Consider the following 24,498-nt stretch of genomic DNA (forward strand, 5'->3'; position numbering starts at 1 on the left):
AGTCTCAGTCCAACTATCAACGTCTTACGAGCTCTATTAGCGCAGTTCGGCGCGATTCAATTCGAATCGGTTTGGTTACTATCAATACTCCATATATCACGTTCAACTGTTATCGAAGCCAAAGAAGCTGAGTAATGTGATTGATCACTGGCAGTGCTGCAACCTGAAATTGAGTGAAGAAATAATTAGAAATAAAGTAAAAGTGAAAGAGTGGAAAATTGAAGTGAAGTGGGAAAAATGTGGTCAGTTTCAGCGGCTTCTGCCTGGGAAAGTGTGCGACAAATTCGCCACTCGCCGAAGCATAGATAAAATGATAATGCGCCCAGGTTGATTTGTATATGAAAGCGTGAAAGATAATGCCCTCCTATATATGCCTTACATAACAATTCAATTGGCTTATTAGCATACAAATGATAAGAGTGAAACAAGCAAGTGGATTGATTTAAAGCGCCAATAATTGAGCACTTCGGATGCAAATTTAGGATTTGGATTTTACATATCAACGCGTACAGTAAACGGCCTCAAAATGTAAGTATTCTTGGTCACAAATGACTGATAAGGCAATTGCACAGCTCGAATAACATGGCCACTGATAATTCCCGGACCTATCTGCAGTTTTCTTGGAAAAACAATAATACACTGCCATAAATGTGCATAAAAGTGGGCATATCACACGATTCTTTTTCGTGTTTCCACGCCCTTCTTGCCAATTTACGGCTTTGGTTGCTGTGCAGTTAGAAAGCTGTCAAAAGCAAATAAAGGTCGTTCGCTACTCTCTTTGAAAGTTGTTTATCCGTCGGCTTCGTGACGGGGGGAGGGGCCGAAAAGTGAAAGACGATTGATTAGCATTGTGATGAATCTGGGTTCTTTGAGTATTCATTACTCACTTCTTCACTTGACGCATAGAGAGAAAAAAGCAAACAATCATATCAGAATGTTGTTTCTTTTAATATTTTATTATTTTGCTAAGTTTTCATTCGCGTTATTAATGCATTTTCATTTTATAAACAAAATATTTATATTTAGTTGAGAAATCATTATTTCAGCCAACTTTCAGCATTGATTTTCAAGTAATGTTCAGTGCGATCTTATGTAGCTACATTTCTATCAATAGAACCCATACTATATCTTTTTATTGTGCCTGTTTATCATTCTATTAGTGGGTACAGAAACTAATATCTTACTTAATAACTACTAACAATTGAGGTTAATTCTTTGATATAAAAACCAATATTTATTTTGCTATCCATCCATCGTTTGTTTATCCCTCACTTACGCACGTTTGTTTAGCCCACAGTGGAGCCTTTGCTTACCTACGAATATCTTTGTTGCACTGCCAGTTTCCATTTCATTGCGACTTCAAGAGGTTGCCACCGTTACAATTGCCACGATTTCTTCCGGCCTCATTACAAGGCAAATACCAGTTTACATACACGCTGGTGACGAATGTAATTCTGCAATGTCTGCTGGGTTTTATTGAGTCGAGTGGAGTGTAGTGGAGTGGAGTGAAGTGATGTGGAGTTTAGTGGCCTGGTCATGGCTTCCGTTTCGCGTTTGTCGTCGAAGAAGAAATCACCATAATAACTCTGTTAGTTATGCAGTCGGCAAATTATACCCAAAGATTATAGCTCAGCGAGGGGGTTACAGGGGGCTAACCACTTTCCATTTTCATTCACATGATCTCAGGGGGCGACCATCTTGAGATCAGCTTCTTTGCATAACAATTGTCAGATGTCTAAGTACTGGCCGTATAATTAGAGCCCACGCCCACGGCGGCCGCACACGAAATTGTGCTGCGTGGGCATAATTGTGAATTTGTAGCTCGCAGATACAAATAGATAGCCCGGTGCTCGTAATTGTAATTCGTAGGTGCAGCGCACAGGCGCTGACAACCCTGGTCGGAATTAGCCAAAATCTGGGGGGGACTTTTCCCTGCATTCCATTCCAGTCAGCACCGATCCGTGACTCATGGCCCAAATGCGAAGCTGATGCTGGTCAAAACCTGTAGACAGAGCTGCACAATATTCCTCTTACTCAAGTGGCCACAGAAAACACTGCGGAAAATTGCCCTTTATTGACATTTAATTGTTTAATTTAGCAATAGATAAAATTATAAAGTTCATCAAAATATAAAAACATGTAGAACTCTCTATTATATATGTATATTTTGATTATATTTATTTAAATATAAGTAGTACTTGGCAAGTATCTGTAAGTGCTATATGTTTTATATTTGGAATGTATTTATGATTATTATAATAATGAAACAATGATTCTTAATTCGCTACCTCATAGAGAACTCACTTCTTATAAAGACTGTTTCTGTATGTATGTACATATATGATAATAATACTTTTTAAATTTCACATTAATGAAAATATAAATAGGTTTAATAAAACATTCGATGACATTTTTGCCAGTGCAGATTTGACTTTGGGCCAGTTGCTTGGCGAATGCATTCGTCGTACCAGCCATTGAACTTTGTAGCTCGGGCATCAGCAGTTATCGTTGCAAAAAATGCATACAATAAATATATATTTTAAAGTTAAGCAAAACAACAATAGGAGAGACAAACGCGTCATCGGCATCGCTGGCATGCTCGGCGACATTTTCGATGTGAAAACTGCACCGTAAATTATGTTGACTTAATCGATCGATCGAATGCCAATGAAGCTGGCTTCAGCTTCAGCTGCAGGTTCTTTTCGTGGCTGGACATTAATTTTTGGCCCGTGAAATTCCCCCAATTAATATGCATTCGGCATTTGGCCACAATCGCGGGTCGTGAGACAATCGTTTCACATTCAATATCGTTTTCGTGGCCTGTCAAGCATTCTATGTATATAGTTCATTGCTGCCTAAACTGTGTCACCCCATGAGTGTGGGCGATTTTGGAGGTGCTGAGGCAAATACTCGGATGATACCAAAGCCAACGTCAAATCTGGCCTAGAGAGTTCGTTGATCGAGCCAAAACATCGATGAGACATCACCTGTCCGTGAACAAGAGATCCAAACTGGTTGGCAGATGGGAGAAAGAAGTCCCCGAGCAATTCCCCTAATGAAATGGAACCGCAAAAGAAGCTTAGCATTTACATATTTCATACAAATTAAAGGAAATGTTTCAACCATAAGTTATTTAAGTTTTTATGGTTGCCTTATTACTAATAAATAATTTGGATGCGATTTTTCGGTTACATTTTCTACAAGTTCAGAAGTTGAATAAAGAAATGCTTAAGTTAATAAATAGATAATATTTTTTGAAATAATAATTTTTCATAATAAATAGATTGAAAGGGATTGTATTGGAGTGAATTAAAGTCATTAACCATCCGAACCAATTGGCTTTGCTCCATTTCCTTTTCAGTTGCTCTCATTCTTGTGAATAACTTCTATTGATTTACTTCTTCATAAGTATGTAGTTCATACTGTTCTAAGTTAAAGTATGTTCCAATCGGTTAATCCAAGAATTTTATATGCAAGTAAGAGCAATCCGCTTAAGGCTACCCCAGATTTCCTTGTAAACTGATTCACTGCTCCACACATTTGCTCACTTTCACCTTGAAGTTAATTCTGTACTTTTGCCGATATGGGGACTCTTTGTTTTTAGTGATTAAACACGATTCCAAGCAACCGGCCACGACCAGCCAATACCACCGATCCGTACGTGGTTCCGATTTAATTCTGGACAAATCACGTTTGGGGGCTTAGATGGGAGCACAAAACTTGAAGACCCCTGCCAAGGCCAACATAGCCGGCTTTAATCTTCAAATACATACGTATTTTTGCCGCACTTTTCCATTAGATTTACCATCCGCCTCGCTTTGCAGGGCGGCTGAAATACAAATGACATGCAGCCGGAGACAGTTGATGACAGTTGGAAAGTGCTTTAAATTTACTTTCTGCCCCCAGATTTCATCTCCGCTCTGCTCTTTCTCTCTCCGAGCAGTTGTACAATAAATTAAATAGACCAAACAAAAACAAGAAGTTGTCGTTTTTCTTACGCTGTAGTTTCGTCAGTCGAAATGGTAACGATAATTAAAGTTTTGCATTACCGCAGCTGCCTGTGATTAATGGGCTTTGTTTCGCATACGCCCCGTTGCCCCACCATCCGAGCTCAACCTAAAACCGCCCCAAAAATAAACAAAAAAAACAACTCAAATTAAAACGAAAACGAAATCAGCCGAAGGAAAATCAGCCACTTAATGCAAATTACAGAGACAGATACAAAGATACAGATGCGAAGATACGGCGCGCAACAAGTGTCTGCTGTGGAAATGAAGTTGCCACATGTGGCAACCGTACCACCCGGTGCTCCAGCCTCATAAACAGCCCCATATCATGATGATGATCATACCCCTCATAATGACGATGATCCATACACCCAAGTACAAAGCGGTTGCGCTGACAAGCCCATGTATGGGCGTCGTTTTTTTTATTTGCCCGGTTTTCGAAGCAGCTCACTGCTGTTTTTCGCATTGCATTGAATGGAATGGAAATGGAAATGAAAAGGAAAACGAAAACCAGGTTTGCAGGTCGCTGAGATTTTTGAGTTTTTCGTGCGCGCCGAAACTTTGCGAAATGCTAAAATTCCTTTTAACTTTGTGCCACATCAACGGTGGATTTCTTAACCCGCAGAAATTTAGCAAGTACATGTTAAAAAGAGTGCTTAGTATCACAGCTTAAAATCATTTGTATTTTAAACAGCTTATTTGAAAGCGGTTTAATTCAAAATACCGAACATGACCTAAAAAATGTGTGCTATAATATAATATAAAATTCACTGTTTATTGCTTAAGATTTTTTATTTGTGTTTTTTTTTTTTTCAATGAAATATTTTTTTTAACATTTTCAAGTAAACAGCCACTAAAGGGTTAAGCTGTTACTGCCTGTTAACAGCGACAAATGGTCACCCAAAAAAGCAGGCCGTCCCACTCGCACACTCTGCTCGTTACAGCCGTTAAATATTCGATTCGATTTGTTTTGGATCCGGCGCAGCGCTGCTTTTATTTGTATTTTGTTTATTTGCCTTTGTTTACTTTTTTTTGCATTTACTCTTGTGTGTTTCTGTTTTTGTGGCCGTCTGTTTTCGACAGCTCTGAACTTGGACAAGAACTGGAATTGAATTTCCCAACTCGAACCGGTTTCGTTAACAGCGGCTTAACCGATTCGTGCCGATTGATGGGCAGTGATTGAAATACATATTTCGGGGTCTCCAAAGTTCGTAGATTCTAAAGAACCCGTTTCCGCTTCCCAGGCGCCCCAAGTAGTGATTTAGAGTTTGCAGACATGCCAATCCCTGAATTAATGGAGCTGCCAAATCAATTAGATGGGCTGCGGCTTAATTAAAATTTGTTTGCCTAATTAAAAGCCAGCACAGTCAGTGTGAACGAACGTGCACAAGCGATTCTTTGTGGCTCCTCCGACACAAACTCGAGATCTTCAAGACCAAATCCTCTTTTGTGGGTCGCATGCCAGCGGAGAAATGCAGTTCTCAGTTGGAGAAAAGTCACAGCAGTAGAAGCGGAATAAGAAACAAATGCAGAAAGAGAAACAGACACAGACACAGAATCAGAACAAAATGCAGCGCCAAAAGCCAATGCACAAGAATGCGAGACGAACGCCACGATCCAAGATCCACGATTCCGAGGCGGAGTTGCAGTTGCACTGCGAGAAAAATATAGCTTTTATGCCCGATATGCATATCTGTTGATATTTAGGTATATGTATATGTTCACAGCAGGTTGATTTGATTGCGTGGCTATTTCTTGGAATATTTAGATTGTTCCGCTTATTCTGATAAGATATCTCTATTGCAACACCTGGCTTCCGCCAGTTAAAATGGAATATTTAGGTTAGAAAATATTGGCTAAACTAACGATGAGCTACTTTGATACAAGCATTTGTGTAAGCAACATGATTCAACCCATCAACTTAATTTAATCAATATAAGCAATAATTTTACTGTTGGTTTGCCTTTAATTTATCAAGAAAATGTTTTTTTTTTTAACTTTTAAGATGCGTCTAGCATCAGAAGTAAAGATGAATTTTAATCTGGAAAATAGTGCAGAATCGTTTGATAATTTTTCCCCGTGCCCCAAGAAGAACGGCAGTTGCAGCAGCAATATCAGTAGCTGCAGTATCATAAGCAGCGACGCGACGCCAATGGCAATCGACAGCAGCTCAGCACCAAAACCAAAAGTCGCGCAGCAGCAGCAGCAACAACAGCAATAGCAGCAGCAGCAGCAGCGGCAGCAGCAACGTTGACGGCAGCAGCAACGTCGACGGCAGCAGCAACACTCGTCAGTCGGTTTGCGGTCGTCGGTCGGTGGAGACGTTTGGAGTTTCTGGCGTTGCCTTTCTGTGCTCATCTGGGCACTCCTCTGCGCGTGTTTTTGTGTTTGATTGTTTTTTCGGCTGGTTCCAGCCATATAAATATAAATATTTTAGATAATGTGCAATAGGGCATGGTGTGCTAAAACGACAGCAGTGCAGTAGCCAATATTGAGTGCAACAAGTTGGTTCATTTTTGGGGCCAGAGTGAAATGAAAGCTGGCAAAAGTGAAACGCCCACAAGAAAATCTGCGTGGTGCTAGTGTGCTCTTGAAAGAATCTAGCCAAACCACTTGGCAAATTCCACATACATACATACATAGCAAATTGGTAGAAGCGAAATTTCACCAAGAACAGGCTCCGAATCTCCGATCGCCTGGTTAAAACTTCGATTTCCGTTGGGATTAGACCGAGGCGAAGCGACTCTTAATGGTAATTAAAGCATTTCCTAGCTTACGTTGTCTAACTCTAAGACCTTAAGAATTGTACATGGTCTTTATTTGTTAGAAAAAGAAACCTTAATAGTGCACAATGACTTTAGTATTTAGTAAACATCTTCGTATTTTACTAGGAATTTAAATGTTTCATTAGGAAATTCTTGCAACGCTTTGTCGTCACCTCGACTGCAGTTAATTGTTGTCGCAGGGTATTAAATGAAATCATATATTAACGCATTCTTTTTGGCCAGTTTCCGTCATGACTTAACTGTTAACTCCATTCGGCCGGTGTGCTTTTCACACATTCGCACACGGGCGAATTGGCCTCCGAACTGACCTCTTCTTCCATGTCATGTCGGATTCCCCGCTTACGGTTTTAAGAATTACGGTTAGCCATGTTCCGTGGCCATGTTTCAGTGTTGTTTGGTTCCATTAGCTTCACTTTGCCAATGCTGCACGCTAATTATACGCCTCTGTGCCTTACGCGGTTATAGCCAGACCTAGTCCAAGATTTAGACCCAGTCCAAATCGCAGACTCAACAATCTACAGTCTACAGTCTACAGTCTGCAGTTGCCGTTCTTTGAGTCGCTGGAGGCAGCCAAGCTTGGAATGCAGTTAATGCTCGTTTGCATGCTGTTTTTTTTTTATTTTTTTATTTTACCTGTACTTGTGTATGACTATCACTGAAAATAGTCAGTCAAATTTCCCTCCACTTGCCGTTCGATAAGCCTTCATGGGTGTTCTGACTCACACTGTAATCAGTGGGCAGATAAGCAGGATTCAGCGCGTATACAAACTGTGTCACTTGTGTGCATCAATTGAGCAAATTAAATTTAACTTAAACCCAACCATAGAGGCACAAAGCTTGAATAATGTAAGCATTCAAGAGGGCGCATAAGTGGTAAAAAGGAACTACCCTTCGAACATAAGGCAACTATCGACCCATCGGCATTGTTTACCATATAAAGCATACGCAGTGGTGTATTAACGTTTTAGGGGTTGCTCGCAGCTAGCCACCTTAGCCAGCTAGCCACACAATTCAGTTGGCTAAGGGCTGCAAGAGCTGTTCGGTGGTTGGAATTTGCCACGGCAACGCGGCCAAAACAAAAACAAACGGTTCGTTGGTTAGTTAGTTACGAAGCAGTCAACAAAATTCGCGCAGTCTAAGGTCCTTTTCGTCCAGTGATGATGTAAAGTGGTCAAAAATATTAATTACTCGATTTTGCAACCGAACAGTAAGCCCAGAATTATCCCACATATTTTCAACACCTTTTTTGGCCGTCTGCAGCATCACTAAATCATTGCCAAGACAGTTCATTAGCTCTGAAACAAAAAAAGGAAAAAACAAAAAGCGAGTAGCCAAAAGGGAAAAGTTAACTTTCACATTTCTAATGGCGGCAGGTTTTGTGTTTTTGTTTTTTTTTTTCCTATACAAAATGGCAATAAATTTAATTTGATTTAATTTCTCGAAATTAAAATATTTCTATCCCATTTCATTTGTTATCTTCTTCCGCATTCGCATGTAAAAGTCGAGATTAGTTGTTAAGCTGCGTGTCTAATCACTGGATTCTTGGCTCGAAGCATTATCACTTTCACCCCAACTGTCAATACCTATGGTTTCCCATCGGGAAAACCTTTTTTGCCGCCCTCAGAAATTATGAACCGTTCGTTGTGATAGAGCTAACAAAAAGAAATCAAACAAAACGCTGCATCCGTTGAAAGCGATTTGCATACCTATAGATATATACGGCATTTACCATATGCTATATCTTCATAATAAATGAATGCCAGGTGCAGCTGCAGCTTAGCCTAAAAAACTGCAGCTCATCAAGTTTCTTTTTTATTATTCCGTCTTTTCTTCTGCTCAAGATGAGGTTGATTTTTATATTGTCGAGGTGTCTCGCTGTCAATTGTTTACATTTTCCATTTCGGTTTCAGACTGCTTAATATGCGAAACACTTTTATTGACCAGGCCAAAAAGCTGTTGACCGCCTCACAGCTTGATCGGCCTTAGTAGAGTCCACTCTATATAAAAGGCATTGGAATTATCATTATGTGGCGGCTAAGCTGAAACCAAAAAGATTTATGGCTGGTTTCAGAACTTTTCTGGGGATTCTAAGCTAATTGATTCAAATATTCAAAATGCCAGATAATAGGTGAAAGTTTTGTTCTAAGTTAATTCCCCAATAAAAAAATAATTTTGTTGTCAATCAACTTCTTGACGTCTTGATTCTAAAAAATAATTTGTAAACAATCATTTTTATAGTAGCCACTTTAAAAGCAGTGTTGCAAGTGATTTCATCCTATAAGGAAGAAAGAAAAAAAGGCTAAGCTAAAGCTATTAAATTCACAAATATTAGATAACAAGTTTTACATAAAATATGTTATTATTTTTATTACTCTCAAATATTCGAAGCTACCGAGGGCAGCAAGCTAGCAAAGATTTGCCTGGAAATCCCCATTTTTGGGGCCGGTTTGCTTTCCGCCTTGCAATTGACAAATAATCGCCAATAAAATTCCATTTCGTATAAACAAGACATTATAAGTAAACACACTTTTGGCCAGCAGTTTCCTCTGCTCGCTGGCAATACGAAAACATATTGTCGGCCAAAGACGTTTGCGTAATCAGCAGCTTTAGCTCTTTTATTTACATTGGTCGTGCGTGTGTGCTTGGCTCGTATATAATATTTTGTTTAAAAACCTTTTTGCAATGGCAAATAAAAATATATTTTGCTATTCTCGCCGCGTGCTAGGCAATGTGACGACTAGAGAAACATATGGATATAACGCTTAATGTATATGAAAAAACAGCAGACAAGTATAAAAAGTGAGAAGGCAAAAGAAGGCAGAAGAAGACCGCAGATGAAAACGGCTAACGAACGTACCGAAAGCAGCTTAAAGGCCATTTTACGATGCCGCATGTGAGGCAGAAGAAATTGTTTCGACTTTATGTAATCGCTCATTATAATTGGCATTTGTGTGTGACAAAAAAGCACGTGAACGCGGGGGGTGGTGGGCGGCGGTGGGCGACTGGAGCTGTGGGGCGGTAAACAATTGTCAGGTGTGAAGAGGCGGTAAGACAGTATTGTGGCCTGGCTTTTTGTGCAATGCCATATACTCACAGTCGGCCAACATCGATCGTCGCATGGCGATAAGCCAGCGCATTCATAACGTATCAAGCATACGCAATGTTGTACACCGCACTGATTTCTCGCTTGCCCAAGTTTTGGTTTCTTTCGGCTTCCTTGAAAATTGTATAGAAATAATGTCAATTCACCATTTCGTCAGGTAATATGAGTCAAAAATCATAAAAGAGGCTTAAAATGCTTTTGCAGATTACACGATTTTGTCACCGACTTGGGTGCTGTGGGTAGCAGTATTTTTAACAATGAAAAGAACATGTGTTTTGATTGTTAATAGAGAATCGGAAAATGTTTTATTGATGTTTAAAACTAATAAAACAGCAGTTTAATTTTAGAAACTTCTTGAGAGCATTTATTGTTTTCACTCTGATGTAACAGATATAGGTTTGATGGTTCTTTAGTTGCTTTTGGATGGTTAAACATTAATAATATTCTGTTGAGCTATCATACCTTATTCACCTATACTGAAAGTCATGTTTAAAATCTGGAACTCCTTGACAAACCAGCTTATAACCCATAATTACAGCAATCGGGCACGCCTTCAAATATAATGGCTGTCACCCAATTTACATTTGCATGAACAAGATTTTCACGAGCTTTCTCTTCCACTCTCTGTTTTTTTTTTTTTTGTGTTCCAGGCCCGGAGGCAACAGCAACATAATCATCATCGGCAGCAGCAGCAGCAACATCTTGGCCGGCTGCATCTTGGATAGCCGAGAACGTGATCGCTTTCTGGCCAAGATCGGAGCAAGCCAACGCCATGGCGATGTCACCTGTCTTGGATGCGGCTGCCAAAGCCGCTGGCCGTGATCTCAATGGTAATAGTAATGCAGCAAGTGCAACAGCAGCATCAACAGCAACACCAACTGCAGCAGCAGCCGCAGCAGCAACCACACCGCGCAAAACGAAAAAGACAATTATCAATTGGCTGGTGAATAGTGACAGTGAGAACAACAATCGGGCGACGTGCGATAAAGCCGGCAAAGATAATCCAAATCCAAATCAAAATCCGAATAGCCAAGCAAATCCGAATCAAAACTGCAGCTGTGAGTCGCGGGCATTTCGCGATTTCCGTGGCGTGCAAACTTTGCGATTATTGTGGAGCAGGCGCATCAAAAGTGCCAGCGAGGATCAATGTCACTCCCCAGTCCACTGCCACACCTCCTCCTCTTCATTGGGCACATTAAAAAAGTTAAATAAAAGCGTTAGCTGTCTGGTTAACGCCTTTAACAACTCGCGTGATTGCGCCACGCCGGAAAAAACGCTGGCAAAACGCGCTGCCAGTTTGCACAATTTGCAGGATTCGCAAGCGAAGCATAAGCAATTGCATAGGGAAAAAGATAATTTCTACAAGTACAAAAACGCCGAGCAGGCCAAAATGCAGGCCAAGTTAAGAAGCAGCGCCGACGAGGCGATTTTAAACGCCAGCGAAACGCGCGCGAAACGTGACGACAGCGGTTGTTTACCTGGCGTCAAATCGTATAATTCGAAAGCCTTATCAGCCGCAGATAAGGTTGCAAAAGTGGCAAAGGGGGAAGCTAAGACGCAGCGGAGGGCGGAGGAGCCGGTGGGAGAGGCAGAGGTGGAGGTGGAGGTAGAGTTCCGAGCCAAACGGGAGCACAATCGGCTTGAGGGTCTCAGTCTCAGCGCGGCGAGCGCCCAAAGTGGGGGCAGCAGCGAATCGCTTCAAACCACCACCACCTCCTCCTCCACGCCCACCACCCACAGCAGCGTGACGTCATCGACGGGTCGGTCGGGCGGACGTCGCAAGTATAGCTTTAAAACCCATGCCGGCAAGTCATATCATCAGCACCATCATCCGTCGCGCAGGACTAGCAACATGGATTCCTCAAATGGTGGCATTAGTATGGTGGCCAAACTTACCCATCAGTTCAACGAGATTATTCAAAAGGATGCGAAACTCCTGGAACAGGTCAAGCGGAACAATGGCGTCTGGATATCCCGGGGCACTCATGTCTACAAGATCGTGGAGAAACCAACGTCAGAGGGAAAGGGATTACCTAACGCCGACGATAATCGCATCTCGACCGTTCAGCGGAATATTAAAAAGTTCGAGAGGCTGGAGAAGCCGAGTGTGCCCTTGAAGAGTGAACAGTTGATGCGGAAACATCTCGAACTGATGAGGGGCAGTAGTCTTTCGCGGGGTCCGCGAATCAAAAGGAATCTCAAGCTACCACCGGGCAGTGTGGGCATTCCAGAACTGGCAATAGTCAGCGAGGAACTGAAGACTCCTACTTCCGAAGAGCAAGCTAAGAAACCAAAGTCAGTGCAAAATGAATCACAGCCCAATCATCCCGAAGAATTGAATCAGTCGAATGACAAACCCAGTGATGAGCTGGATTTAATTATGGGGGAGGAAGGCGACGAGGAGGAGCTGCGCCAGAAGCAGCGGAAGCACAAGTATGCCTCCATATACGAGAAACTCCGATTCACCTTCGCGAAAGGTCGGAAATCAGCGAGTCCCTCACCCACGAAGGCCCAAATCCGGGAGGAAGTATCAATAGATGAGGAGTCCATCAAGGATAGCACATCCGAAGATATGGTTACTCGGAAAGAAGATTTCACATTGGATCTTCCCAAAGAGGTAATACCCAGAGCAGAAGACCTAGAAGATTCCTCACACGCCCTGCTTGTATCTCCGTGCTTTGAAGCCGATGCCAAAATCCTCGACGCCCTTGAGGCAGTGGATCTAAAACTCAAGGTGCTCAACCCCCTCAACGATGTGACCACCGCAGACGGTGAGCGGGAGCTCCTCCTGGCCGCCAACGATGACTTCGAGCAGCGCATCCTGCCCAATAGCTCCTTTGTTTACCAGGCGGCCAACAAGCAGTACTCGAATAATCAAATTCTGCTGAACCAGGCGGTTAATGTTACCCTAGTTAATGCCATCGAGGGTGAGCAGATGATCATGGAGCAAAAGCAACTGATGAAAGTCAGAGATTTGGAGCTCACGGAGAGGGACATAGATCAACCTCTCAAACGGGCGGAAAAATCGCCAGAGAAGGACGATACCCTGGAACCCGAGTCCCTCTACGAACCCATCACACCTGTTATGGATGAAACCAAGACTGAAGCCCAGACATCCAGCCTCTTTAAAATATACACCAAGAAATCAGAGCTGGTGGAGGACATATACCAAACTGTTGAGGAGGCATCCACTGTCGAGGTGAAGCCGAATAACTGGCTGGAGGGCTACGAATCAATCGCTGGATCCCAGGAGGCATGTCCCTTGACGTACGATGGCTACGAGTCCTTCGCCCCAGAAGAGGTGGTAACAACACCCACGACTCCATCTGCCACTGGCACATTGGGCCGGAATACCCGCGATGAGCTGCCGGAACTGCCGAAGCCCAAGAGAGTACTCAACAAATCACCCATTCCCTTGCGACCAGCACCTCCAAAGCCACAAGCCAAAGAGTCGGAAGAGGATGAGAATATATACGACACCATCAAGGGCTGCTACGAGTCCATGCACTGCAAGGCAACATCCTCCTCGTCCAGTGGAGAAGCCACACTCACCACGGACACCATTTCCCTGAGTTCCAACTGCTACGAGAGTATCTCCCACATCCGGAGAAGCCGAGTGGCAACTACTCAAAATCAGGGCCACGGTTCGGCGGGCAGTTGCATCCAACTCTCGAGCAGCGGCTCCACATTGACAATCTCCTCGGATCACAAGACCAACAGCCTGTATGAATCCTCTCTGGCGGCCGCCGGATGCGTGGTCTACGGAAGTGCCAGTGTGGGATGCAGGTCGTCCTTGGGCAGTAGTGCCGGAAGCAGAGACAGCGGAAAGCCTGGCGATAAGAGATCCTCAATAGCCGGCTCCAGTGACAACAGCGATGCGTGGGTGGACATTTCGGATGGGGAGATTGGCCAGGCGACGACCGATGCGACCGCCAACGAGGCCCAGTTCATTGTGTAAGTACTATATCTCACAATGAATGTGCTTATCTTTTAATACTTTTAAAAAGAGCTAATCAAAAAATAAGTAAGGAAAGTGTAGATAAATGATAAATGAGATTGGAATTTTGTTTATAAAAAGAAAATATTTAAGTAATGCGTTATTTTTTCAGTGCATTTTTTTTTTTATTTTACTTAAAGTATATAAATATTGTTCAACGTTTCATGAGTCTGTAGGTCAGGTTGATATGAATAATGTTTTAAGTATACACACATTGCAAACCGGGAGAAAATATCGCAATGTTATTATTATTTATTCACTGCCCGTTACGCAAAACCAATTGCGAGTGAAAAACGATTGGAATTGCAATCTTCCTACAGCTGGGCTATATAAATTCTGCGTAGATTGCTTATCAGTTTGTTTGGGTTTGCTTATCTAATCAGTTGATAAAGGACAGGATACCGCAGGGGTTTTTAGTGTCTGAAATTTTATTTGCCGCCAATGAATGGTGCATAATGGGTTGCAACATATACATGTATATAATAGTCATTCATTTCGGTGTAGAGGTTGACCCCAAAACTATACTAATATGCAGGTCAAGGTAAATTTGGCTTTGATATCAAGATTATATAGCGTAGCAGGATTAAAGTCGAAAGATTCGTCGAGCACCAATGTGAAGTGTATTACGCAAACGAAATTAATATATTATTAAGAAAAATGTTCATATTTGGTATTAGTATTAGTATTATTTTTGCACATACTTAATCTCCTTTAGGGGTAAACAACTGGCGCAGATTTTTTAACTACGTAATGATAGCAAAATAAATGACGTTTATGTTTTCCTACATACGCTTTTTATAGCTTATCTAAGTTGTTCAGCAACAATAATACACACAATGAAACAATTTAAAACAGTTGCTGACTGCAACAGGCATTTAACGATCTTTTAATAGTTCTTCTGATCAACTGATAATTATCACCACCAGAACTTATTGTTAGCACTTAATTAGTACAAAGTCATGCTGCGTTCCATTTGGTTGTTTCGACATTTGCCGGCTGATTGAAAGCCCAATTCACAGCCCAATTCTCCCCCACTTATTAGCGGCCCCTATCAATTAGAGCGCTGACCTACAATTTCTCTGTTATCAGCTGATAAGATTGGCGCGCCTCTTGAGTGAATCTCTGGAAATGCTGAGAGCCCAAAATCAATACAACTATTCAAGACAGTCAATTGTTACAACTACCCAAAGGAGATCAGTTGTCTGGAATTGGTTTGATCGATCGGCTGGTTAATTATAAAGTACTTAGCAAAACCCATTTTCAGTCAATTAAATGTGTATTATTTTTGATTTTGTTTTTAATACCTCTTGTTGCACTTGCTTGTTTTCAGTGTAAGGGAAAGGTTTAAACCACATCGCACCCGGAGTCCGGATTGGTCGAAACGGATCAGAGACAAAAGACTGCAACAAAAGAAGGCGATTAGCTGCATAGAGGGTGAGTAAGAAAATAAGTTAAGAACGAATGTATTTAAGTATGTTTTCAAGACCTAAGAATGTGCTCGTGGGTTGGAAGCAAATGGTTTGCTACCTTGGGTGGTCTAAGTTGCATTGGGCATTAGGACTAACAGCATTCCTAAAGTTTTTTAAAAACTTTTAGCAAATTTCTTCAAATGAGAATAATGTTTTCATTCAATGTCCAACTTTACAAATGATGTGAAAAAAACGTATTATATTGATTAAATTTATATTTAATGAGACTCAATTTTTTTTATAATAGGGGGACTCCCCTTCAATGAAGCTTTTTATGAAAGCAATGTATTCGACATGCGTAAGCTTTGATCGCGGGTTCGTGTCCGCGCTAAACGTCACCATCCACAATTAGCATCCACAGCTGTAAAATGTCAGCGCTTCAAACCAATAATTATCAACTGTTTAATTAGACCAAGTTGAGGCCACTTATTCATTTTGCCTTTGATGTTTATGCATAATTGGCTGTGCTCCACTCAAAACTTTGCCCCAAGCGGCGTCTGAGCTCCTCGAAGGCAAATGCCAAATGTGAAGCGGAACCCGAATCGTTAACGAGTCAAGCAGCTAACAGAGCGGATAATTAAGCCACCTTTTTACAAATGAGAGTGAGAGTGGAAAAAAAAAGGCGACAGGTTCCACAATAACTACACACTGCTAAAAATTTTGATTTATCCCAAAATGAGTAAAACTATAAAAAGAAACAAGCAATGTCCGTACCAGCGTTGCTTTATACACAAAAAAATATTAACATGTCGGATACGTAATATTTTTGAAATTTATTTCCCAATCCACAATTAGCTATGTAAGCAACTACTTAGAAAGCAATCTGAAGACATATAACCATTAAAAAATGTTATCAAAAAAAGTAATATGTTCCAATTAGCGAAAAATTTAATGATTATCGTGGCTAATATATTTAAAATATATTGCCTATTAATGGTAGTAAAAGCAAAAGTTAAAATCTTTAAAATCCATTTATATTGCCCATAAAAATAGCAGTCGCGTTTAAACGAATTCCTAAACAATCGACAACATATGTAACTCATTATTTCTCTTCAGATCCCCGTAAAGATTATCCTTTCAAAATACCATTAGTAATATGAGGTACATAACATCTCCAAGAGTCCACTTCGTTTCGCGCAGTGCACAATGCCCATAAAGTGGACGCAGAGTGCAGTTACTGCTGCTCAGTAAGTGGGAATGGGATGGGGATGTTGGGGCAGCAGTGTGGCGCTGCTGCTCTCCACTGGCAGCTGGGCCTCTCATTCGTGCCAACGCGCTCAACTGCGACGGTCCGCTGAACAAAACGGTGTGCGGAATAAAAACGCGAAAGAATTCGTGTAATAAATGTGAATACCAGTGGGATAATAATTAATGATGCTGCTCTAATGTCAACCAGTGACAATAAAACCATCAAATAAATCAATTGATGTCGTGAAGTGCACATTTTAGGAAAGCTCTCAGAGACTAAGGGAAAATTACAGAGAGAAAGAGAGAGAAAAGAGCTTAGTGCATTTTTGCACTACAAGTTTTTTGTTGTAATATTTGTGTGTGTGAGTGTGCGTGTGTGTGGTGTTGCTGCTTTTGGAGACGTCACGAACTGAAACCGACTGTTGTGCTCGCCCTTACACCACCCCCTCCCCGATCAACCATAAAAACATTATTTTGTTGTTTTTCTGGCCATTATATGTTGCTGCCTTTGCTGGCGATGACGAAATTGTTTTAGCGAAAACGAAAACCAGTCTAGAAATATAAAACTCAAGCCCAGCCAGCGCAAGCAACCTTGAAGAAGTCTTAAAGAAACACAAAGCGAAACATGGGGAAAATATACGGGGAGATAGCCGTTCGGCAAACTCAATTGGCCAAAGGAATCGCAATTCACAAAACACGGCGATGACTTTTGCATTAAAAGACGTGTCATAATGAGTCCAACTATTGCAAAAAGGCGGTGTGCAATGTGCAATGCGAACTAGAGTGCGAATTTAAGCTCGCAAACCAGTGAACATGATCGTGTACAGAGGCAAAAACCAAAGCAAGATCAAAGTTTCCTTGAAGTTTTCAATTTTTCACGAAAAATATGTACAAAACTAGGTCGCAGTTTCACATCACTGTTTAAGATTAAATGGATCATAGTAAGATATGTCCAAGATGTTCAATACTCAAAACAAATGCTTAACATATGTATTAATCATATTCGTATTAAGGAATTTATTAGGAATTTATGCTTATATCTCTTTGTTAGCAACGTTTTTGTGCTATTCAAAACTTGCGCCAAAATTTCCTCAGTGTTGCACATAATTCCACAAAAAAGGCTTTGCGTAAAAATGCGATAATCTCTCTAAGCGCTCCCCCTGTGGTGGTTCAGCGAACGCAGCTCCACTTGGCAATTGGAAAATATCTGGTAATTGTTTCATGTTTCATGGGTGAAACCGAAACCCACAAACCGGCAGTGCTTAGGCCCAAGCTCAACTCCGCTAAATGGAAATTCTCAGCTTAACTTTTAACTTTTACCCGAGGCACGTTCAACTTTGGCTCGTTACTGCTGACACGCAACGCCCGCAGCGAAAGTGTCGTGGAAATTCCGAACCAAAGTCACAGTCGCTTGAGGCTCATAAAAAAATGTGTACATATAAATTTATGAGCTTGCCGCATGCAGGAAAATGCATCCCAAGTGAAGATTTCCGAATGAATGTACCCCTTCAATTGGATGACTTGTCGTTGTAGCAGTAACAGGAATTTAACAAGAATGATTAGGCTCTTAGGACGTATAATTACACTGAGGAAATGTAAATGCATGTTGTGCCTATTTCGTTTTAATTTAAATGATTAGGTGAGAGTGCATTTTCATCACTTGAAATATAAAAAATTTAACTGAAATCAACTAGGCTCTCTCCAAAAAAAAGAAAATACATACTGCAATGTGTGTGAAAATTCCTATTTCGGAATTTGCTTGAAAGTGAATTTTAAAATTTTTATAATTATCTATTTAAAATAATGTAATAAACTACATTGCTAAATAGAAAATACAGCTATAAAAATAATGACCAAAAAAGCAGTAAAATGATGTGGAAATCTTTAAAAACTAACTAGATCTTGAAGAAGGAATGGCCACTTAAATGGAGTCATTTACGGCATGAAGCAATCCCAAATATATCTGTAAAAACGATTTTCCGACTCTGATCGTCGTTCCTATCAGCCATTTTCCGTTTCCTACGTGACCAAGAGCCGAGTGGAAGACAATGACATCGATCGGCACTTAATAATCTTAACCTTAATGCGTCAGGCGATCAATCAACCGTTCGATCCGTTGATCAACTGGATTTTTGCCAGTTGCATAGCAGTGTTAATTGTTAATTGTTAATTGTTTATGCGTGAAGAGCGGATAGAAACAACAGCAGCAAGAGATCGTCAAACTGCCGGCCTTGCACTTGCTGCATTCCAATAAACAAAAGATCATCTTCGTCTGCATCGAATGTGCATATATGTATAGTATGTACATATGTGGCAAAGACTGTGCAATCGTACATATGTATCGCATGGCCAGACCATCTTTTTCTCCGGTTTCTTTGTTTGAGTCTCACGCTAAGGCGATGAGGCGACTAATGAAATAAACCATTTCCGTATTGGCATTGTTGCGGTACGAAATGAACATTCACTTTACACGCACCAACAAAAGCCTAAATTCGCAGAATTTCACCAGGGCATACACACTTGAATCCGTGAGCCAAAGCCATAACTCGAAACCGGTAACTGCGGCATCATGGTGGCCAGAATCTCGGCACAGCTCCTTGTTTTGCGGGCCAGAACCCCATATTTCCATCTGCCCACGCGCAACAAGTGTCGCCGCCAACAGTATCTCGTTTTGTTCAAGATATGGTCACGTAAATGAACACAGCTGCGGCCAAAGTTATTATATAATATTTTATTTCTTAAAAATATACCAAAGCAAATAAATTCCGATGCTTGAAATTGTTGTAAAATATATTCAAATTATTCAAAAAGAAAGTATTTATATGTATTTTATGTATGCATTTCAAGTCTTATATTTCTCTTTGATTACTGTAAGTAAAAGGCTTGAAAAACTATTATGCCAGGAATGCCATCTAATTTTTATGAACCAACTAACTTTTGGTGCTATCTTGCTGACCGCGTTTGCTCGCAAGCCGCATATCTGTATAAACTCATATCCATGCTCGGATCGCTGCCTGGTTTTACTGACGCTCTCGAACCGGTTAGCATTCGCTGCGCTTGCCTGCCCCTTTGTCTACGTATGTACTAAACTACGTATACGTAATATGCGAGCAGATAGCATCTGGTCTAAGCACTTTGTGCTCGAAACCAGCTAGAATTTTCTAACTTCACACATGGGTTAACTGCAAAGTCGGTGTGTAGCCGCGTGAAAAAGTGCTTTAAATTCGTTTGAAAATTGGCAAATTCGTTAGTTTTTAGAGTATTTGAGGTACGGCACCTGCCACATCATGGTGTTTGATTTTTCAGCTATGTCTGTTTATCACTCGACATTGTATCGCCAGCGACTGTCTGCATTCAACCATGATTCCATTGTAATTTGCGCTATTTTGCATGCCCTGGCTTTGGCTTTGGGTGTCTGCTTTTATTTTAGTTCGCTTTAGTTTAGTATAGACCTCGCTACATAATAGTTTGCATACCATTGGCTCCATATGGCCAGCAGCTGGATTGTTGTGACACTTGAAAAGTCGGTTTAATTAGACAGTGGGCTGAATTGGTCAATCAAAAAGGGCAGACAATTGCTGAACAGCTTTAATTGCTTTCAATTGAGTGCAACTTGCTAAGAATACAGTTCAGAAAACCAGAGTTGAAGCTCCACACTCAACAAAAAGGAGATCAAACTTCATTTTATAGGTTCTAAAAAAATTTTACCACACAAATACAACATTTAAATTCAAACGAAGAAAGGTTGATCATAATTTAGAGCAGCTGAAGTACTAATCAGACGATTTCCCCGAAGTATTTGTAAGGTTGTTACAAAATAATGATGATATATAAGATAGAAATTTTCGTTCGGTGGAAATCGTCTGAAGTCGTAGAAAATCAATAGTTCTTGAGTGCAGCAGTTTATTCAATTAAGCAAATCACTGAATCCGTTGACAGGCTTCTGACCCCAAAGATGTGACAAGATGTCGGCGTTGAATCGCAGCAATGGCCAGCGCCTCAGCTGCTCCGGCAGTCTGAGCAGCAGCGGCCATCCCGCCGATCCGGTGACCTTGCCCCGGAAACGGCGACCTCGGGCTCGTGGCGAGGTCGGGGTCACCTGTCAGGGAAGCAGCACCGTCTATCTCAACGGACCCGTGTCCGCCGAACCCATTCGACCCGCTCCCGAACCCATTTACCAAAACGAAGCGGCAGCCATTAGCCAGCGCTGCAGTTACAGCCACCAACGAGCCCAACTACTGACCTCCATGCGAGTGACAGTAGCGGAGGGAGCCGAAAATGACGCAAAGGTCACCATGGAAGTGAGCACATTCGTAGGTTCGTCCTGGTTTCATAAATAGATTATAGGAAAATAGATTAAGAATTTGGTAATAGGTGAAAATCAAGCAGAATCTTTCAGCAAATTCATCCCTGAAACAGAACTAACTGCTGTCCATTCTGTAACTTTTCAGATGACTCAGACCACTACTACGAGACCCTGTCGCCACTCGGAAACAAACGCCATTCAACACAGCTGGTGCGGCAGAGCCAGGATGGAAATCGGAGCGGAGGGGTGCGCTCCTCGCACCGCCGGAGCAAAAACCACTCGGCATCCGCCCACACATTGGGCGAGCACGTGGTCATTTCGGATGATTACGACTCCTTTGAGACAGACAGCGATGATCACGGCGATGGGGAACCCGACCTGCGGCAAAGAAACGTAAGTAGCTAAGATATGCTTGATAGATTCACCATGCTAACTCTGCGGAAATCCTATTCCAGTACAATGACAGCGGCGTGGACATGCGCAACCATCGCCTGCCAAAGCCACCTCCTCCGCAGAACCAAGTATACGAGTTTGTGCGCAAATTCAAGGACTTTATATCTAGCAAGAAATCTCCCAAGGGAAGTCAGCAAAAGCTGTACGAGAATACCCCGGCATCCACGCTATTCTACGTGGAGTGCAGCAAACGAACGGAGGACGTTTACGAAAACACTGATTTCGGACCAGAGCGGATTCCAGCTCCCGAAACCAAGGGCCCAGTGCACCAGGAGCAGGCTCCGGTTTTGAGGGCCAAACAGAAGAACGGCAAGAGCCTTCGCTCCCGTCTTCGTAAAAGTCTTGTCGGCTCCAGCTTCGATACCAAGCAGCTCTCCTCGCTGGCACCTACACGGAGCACCTTCTACGTAGAGGACCCCGAGGGATCACTGCCAGCTCTGCCATTGGAGCCGGAGATTCACGGTTCCGGAGAACTGGACTCTGGTTTCTCGGACAAGAACTGCACGCCCTTGCCAGAGACTCCGAAATTCTCAACGGTGGCTCGCAAGGCCAAGAAGGAGGCGAAAGCCAACAGACGTCGCACCACCATTGGTCTGCGACCGAACGATCCGCCGCCGCCTCCACCGCCAATGACCGGCAACAAATCTCCCTTGGATCCGGAGCGTGAACTGGATGCTGAGCAGACTACTTCCTGGTACGCCGAGTGCGGCGTCTTTAAGCAGGCCACCAATGGTGCTGTGTCCCCGAGGGGCGATGAACCGGTCACACCCACGCCTAGTGGTCACGGAGGCGTTAGCTCGTGGTACGCGGAATCGGGTCTCTACCAAACCAGCGGCATATCAGTGGCCAGCTCCAGCGGCAGCTCCGGCGTGTCCACCGGCAATGAGGCTGGCCTCGGCGACGAGTTGTCCTCGGAGCCACATAGTCTGTTCTCCAATGAACCTCTATACCAGATGTACAGCGCCGCCAAGCTGGAGGTAAGTGAATCCTCCCCATTACCTACTTTAATTCACTTACGATAATTTTTAACCATTTTAGTCGATCACCCGCGACCTGGAGGCGCATGGATCGTCAGATGGCTACGAGGAGATTGGCCTACAAGCTAAGGCGAAGCCCGAGCCACTGGTTAAGCCAAGACCCACTGCACTGCAGTTGGTGGAGCCCAAGAACGGTCCTTCTCGTACCCTGTGGAGCGAAATTCCCGAAGTCATACACTCTTGCATACTGCGTAAGTAAATAATTTTATTCGGCGTAGGTAAATACATTTATCTCATTCCTCTACGAATTCGTTACAGCCACTTTGACCAGTCGGGAGCGCAGTCTGCAGGAGGCTAAGTTCGAGATCATCACCTCAGAGGCCAGTTATCTAAAGTCGCTTAACCTGCTGCGCCGTCACTTCATGAATCACAACGCCTTCTTGGACTCATCCGTGCTGAGTGCCAAGGACCGGAAAGCACTGTTTTCTTACATTGTGCCCGTGCACGAATGCTCAGAGCGATTGCTCACGGAACTGGAGGCCTGCTGGCAGGACAACATCATGCTGCTGGGACTGAGTCGCTGCATCTACGAGATCGCCGAGCGGCACTTCCATGTTTACGTGGCCTTCTGTGAGCATCAGGGCAGAATGGATAGAACTCTGCGCCGTCTCAAAGAATCCAAAGAGTCCCTGGCCTTTCAGCAGCACCTGGAGCGGCTGGAGGCGAGCCCCAGCTGCTGCGGTCTCAATCTGCACTCATTCCTGATGCTGCCCATGCAAAGGATCACTCGGCTGCCGCTCCTGATCGATGCAGTGTTCAGCAAGGAGTCGCCGCTGAATCGCGAGGAATACGAGAGCTGGAAGTTGACGCTCGCTCTCGTCCAGAAGGTAGTGGGTCAGTGCAATGAGGCAGCCAACCGTTGGGAGCAGGCATTTGAGCTGGAACGGATTGCGCGCCAGCTGGAGTTCCCCTCCCATGTGCGAGCGCTGGCCATAGCGCCGGTGGGAGTGCCGAGGGCGGGAGCCAAGCCGCGTTTCCTGGTCAAACGAGGCGAACTGACGCATCTGCTGTGGCGTGGCGAGGATGCCAAATTAACGTTCGGCAAGCGCCTGACGAAGATCAGCATATACGCCTTCCTCTTTTCGGATCTTCTGTTGCTGTGCAAACGTCGTGGTGAATCCTGCTTCAGTGTGTTCGACTATTGCCCCAGGAGCATGCTCACACTCGCCGCCGGCGATTCGCTGCCCCAACTTCCAACCAAGGACCTTAAGGACCAAGCCGGCAAGAACCTCATCTTGATGACGCTGCTAGAGAACTGCGACCGCAAGACCGTCGAGCTGGTGGGTTATCTTACTCTTTAAACCCCATTTTCTTTGTCTAAGATGAGTGCTGACTATGTGTTCCCTGCAGGTGTTGTCTTGCCCCTCGGTGTCCGACCAGCAGCGCTGGCTGCAGGCCATGAGACCGCCCGAGGCGGAGACGCCCGGCGAGAAGCTCTACGAGTCCTGGGACTGTCCTCAGGTGGTGGCTAAGCACAGCTATGAGTCCGACGAGCCAGATGTTCTTCAACTTGAACTGGGCGACGTAGTCAATGTTTCCCGCAAACTGCCCGACGGTGAGTGACCTCAGAGTTGTGGTAAAAAGAAAAACAAACCTAATACTTTTTATCCTCCATATAGGCTGGTACCAGGGCGAAAGGATACGAGATGGAGCCGTAGGTTGGTTCCCTGGAAGCTACACTGAGGAACTGAATTCAGCCCATGTGCGAGCGCGGAATCTGAAGCAGCGGCACCGTCTGCTCACCTTTACGGCCACCTACCTGGAGTCGCAAAAGAGCAAGTGACTTCCGGCTGCTCTTGGAAAACGGGGATAATATTAACTAGCAACGCCAACTCCATAGTCCGCAACCAATAGCCGTACACTTTAGGAAATGTGATAATTATTTAAATCGATGTTAGTATTGATTAATCGAAAGTCTTAAAATAATTTTCCCTACCAAGTAAGCAATAGAGAGTACTTGAATATAATTATAACCGTTTAGTGATGATACTTAAGCGAAATCTAAATAAACAAGCGAAATTTATGAAAACAAGAAACAGAATCAATCTCCTCGTCTATTATAAATTCTTTACTCAACTAAAGCGACTGTTGACTTGATTCCCTGACCTTATATCAATTAAATCAATAAATAATAATAATTGATTAAAAATTT

General features: G+C 43.0%; 1 protein-coding gene across 5 annotated transcripts; it reads left to right on the forward strand.

Annotated features, from left to right (window-relative positions):
* Positions 1-24,376, forward strand: Exn (Ephexin). Of its 5 annotated transcripts, none has more exons than NM_001104160.3 (9): positions 1-528; positions 10,547-13,850; positions 15,224-15,327; positions 21,002-21,249; positions 21,312-22,286; positions 22,348-22,537; positions 22,605-23,626; positions 23,697-23,901; positions 23,966-24,376. In NM_001104160.3, the coding sequence occupies exons 2-9, from the start codon at positions 10,669-10,671 to the stop codon at positions 24,127-24,129; spliced, it is 6,090 nt and encodes a 2,029-aa protein (NP_001097630.2). In that variant the 5' UTR covers positions 1-528; positions 10,547-10,668; the 3' UTR covers positions 24,130-24,376. The 5 variants fall into 5 exon arrangements, with proteins under 5 accessions (NP_001097630.2, NP_001189123.1, NP_730228.1 ...); NM_001202194.1 differs by lacking the exon at positions 1-528 and adding an exon at positions 6,332-6,759; NM_168705.2 differs by lacking the exons at positions 1-528; positions 10,547-13,850; positions 15,224-15,327 and adding exons at positions 16,623-16,699; positions 20,490-20,867.
* Positions 24,377-24,498: the final 122 nt, after the last annotated feature.

The sequence above is a fragment of the Drosophila melanogaster genome, chromosome 3L (genome assembly GCF_000001215.4).
Source record: "Drosophila melanogaster chromosome 3L".
In the NCBI taxonomy this organism is placed as follows: domain Eukaryota; kingdom Metazoa; phylum Arthropoda; class Insecta; order Diptera; family Drosophilidae; genus Drosophila; species Drosophila melanogaster.

Excerpts from the sequence above, each read along its gene's own strand:
- Exn (NM_001104160.3), top strand. The coding sequence starts at position 10,669 with ATGGCGATGTCACCTGTCTTGGATGCGGCTGCCAAAGCCGCTGGCCGT. Across the intron at positions 13,851-15,223 it reads AACGAGGCCCAGTTCATTGT|TGTAAGGGAAAGGTTTAAAC; the intron begins GTAAGTACTATA and ends GCTTGTTTTCAG. Across the intron at positions 23,627-23,696 it reads ACCGCAAGACCGTCGAGCTG|GTGTTGTCTTGCCCCTCGGT; the intron begins GTGGGTTATCTT and ends TGTTCCCTGCAG.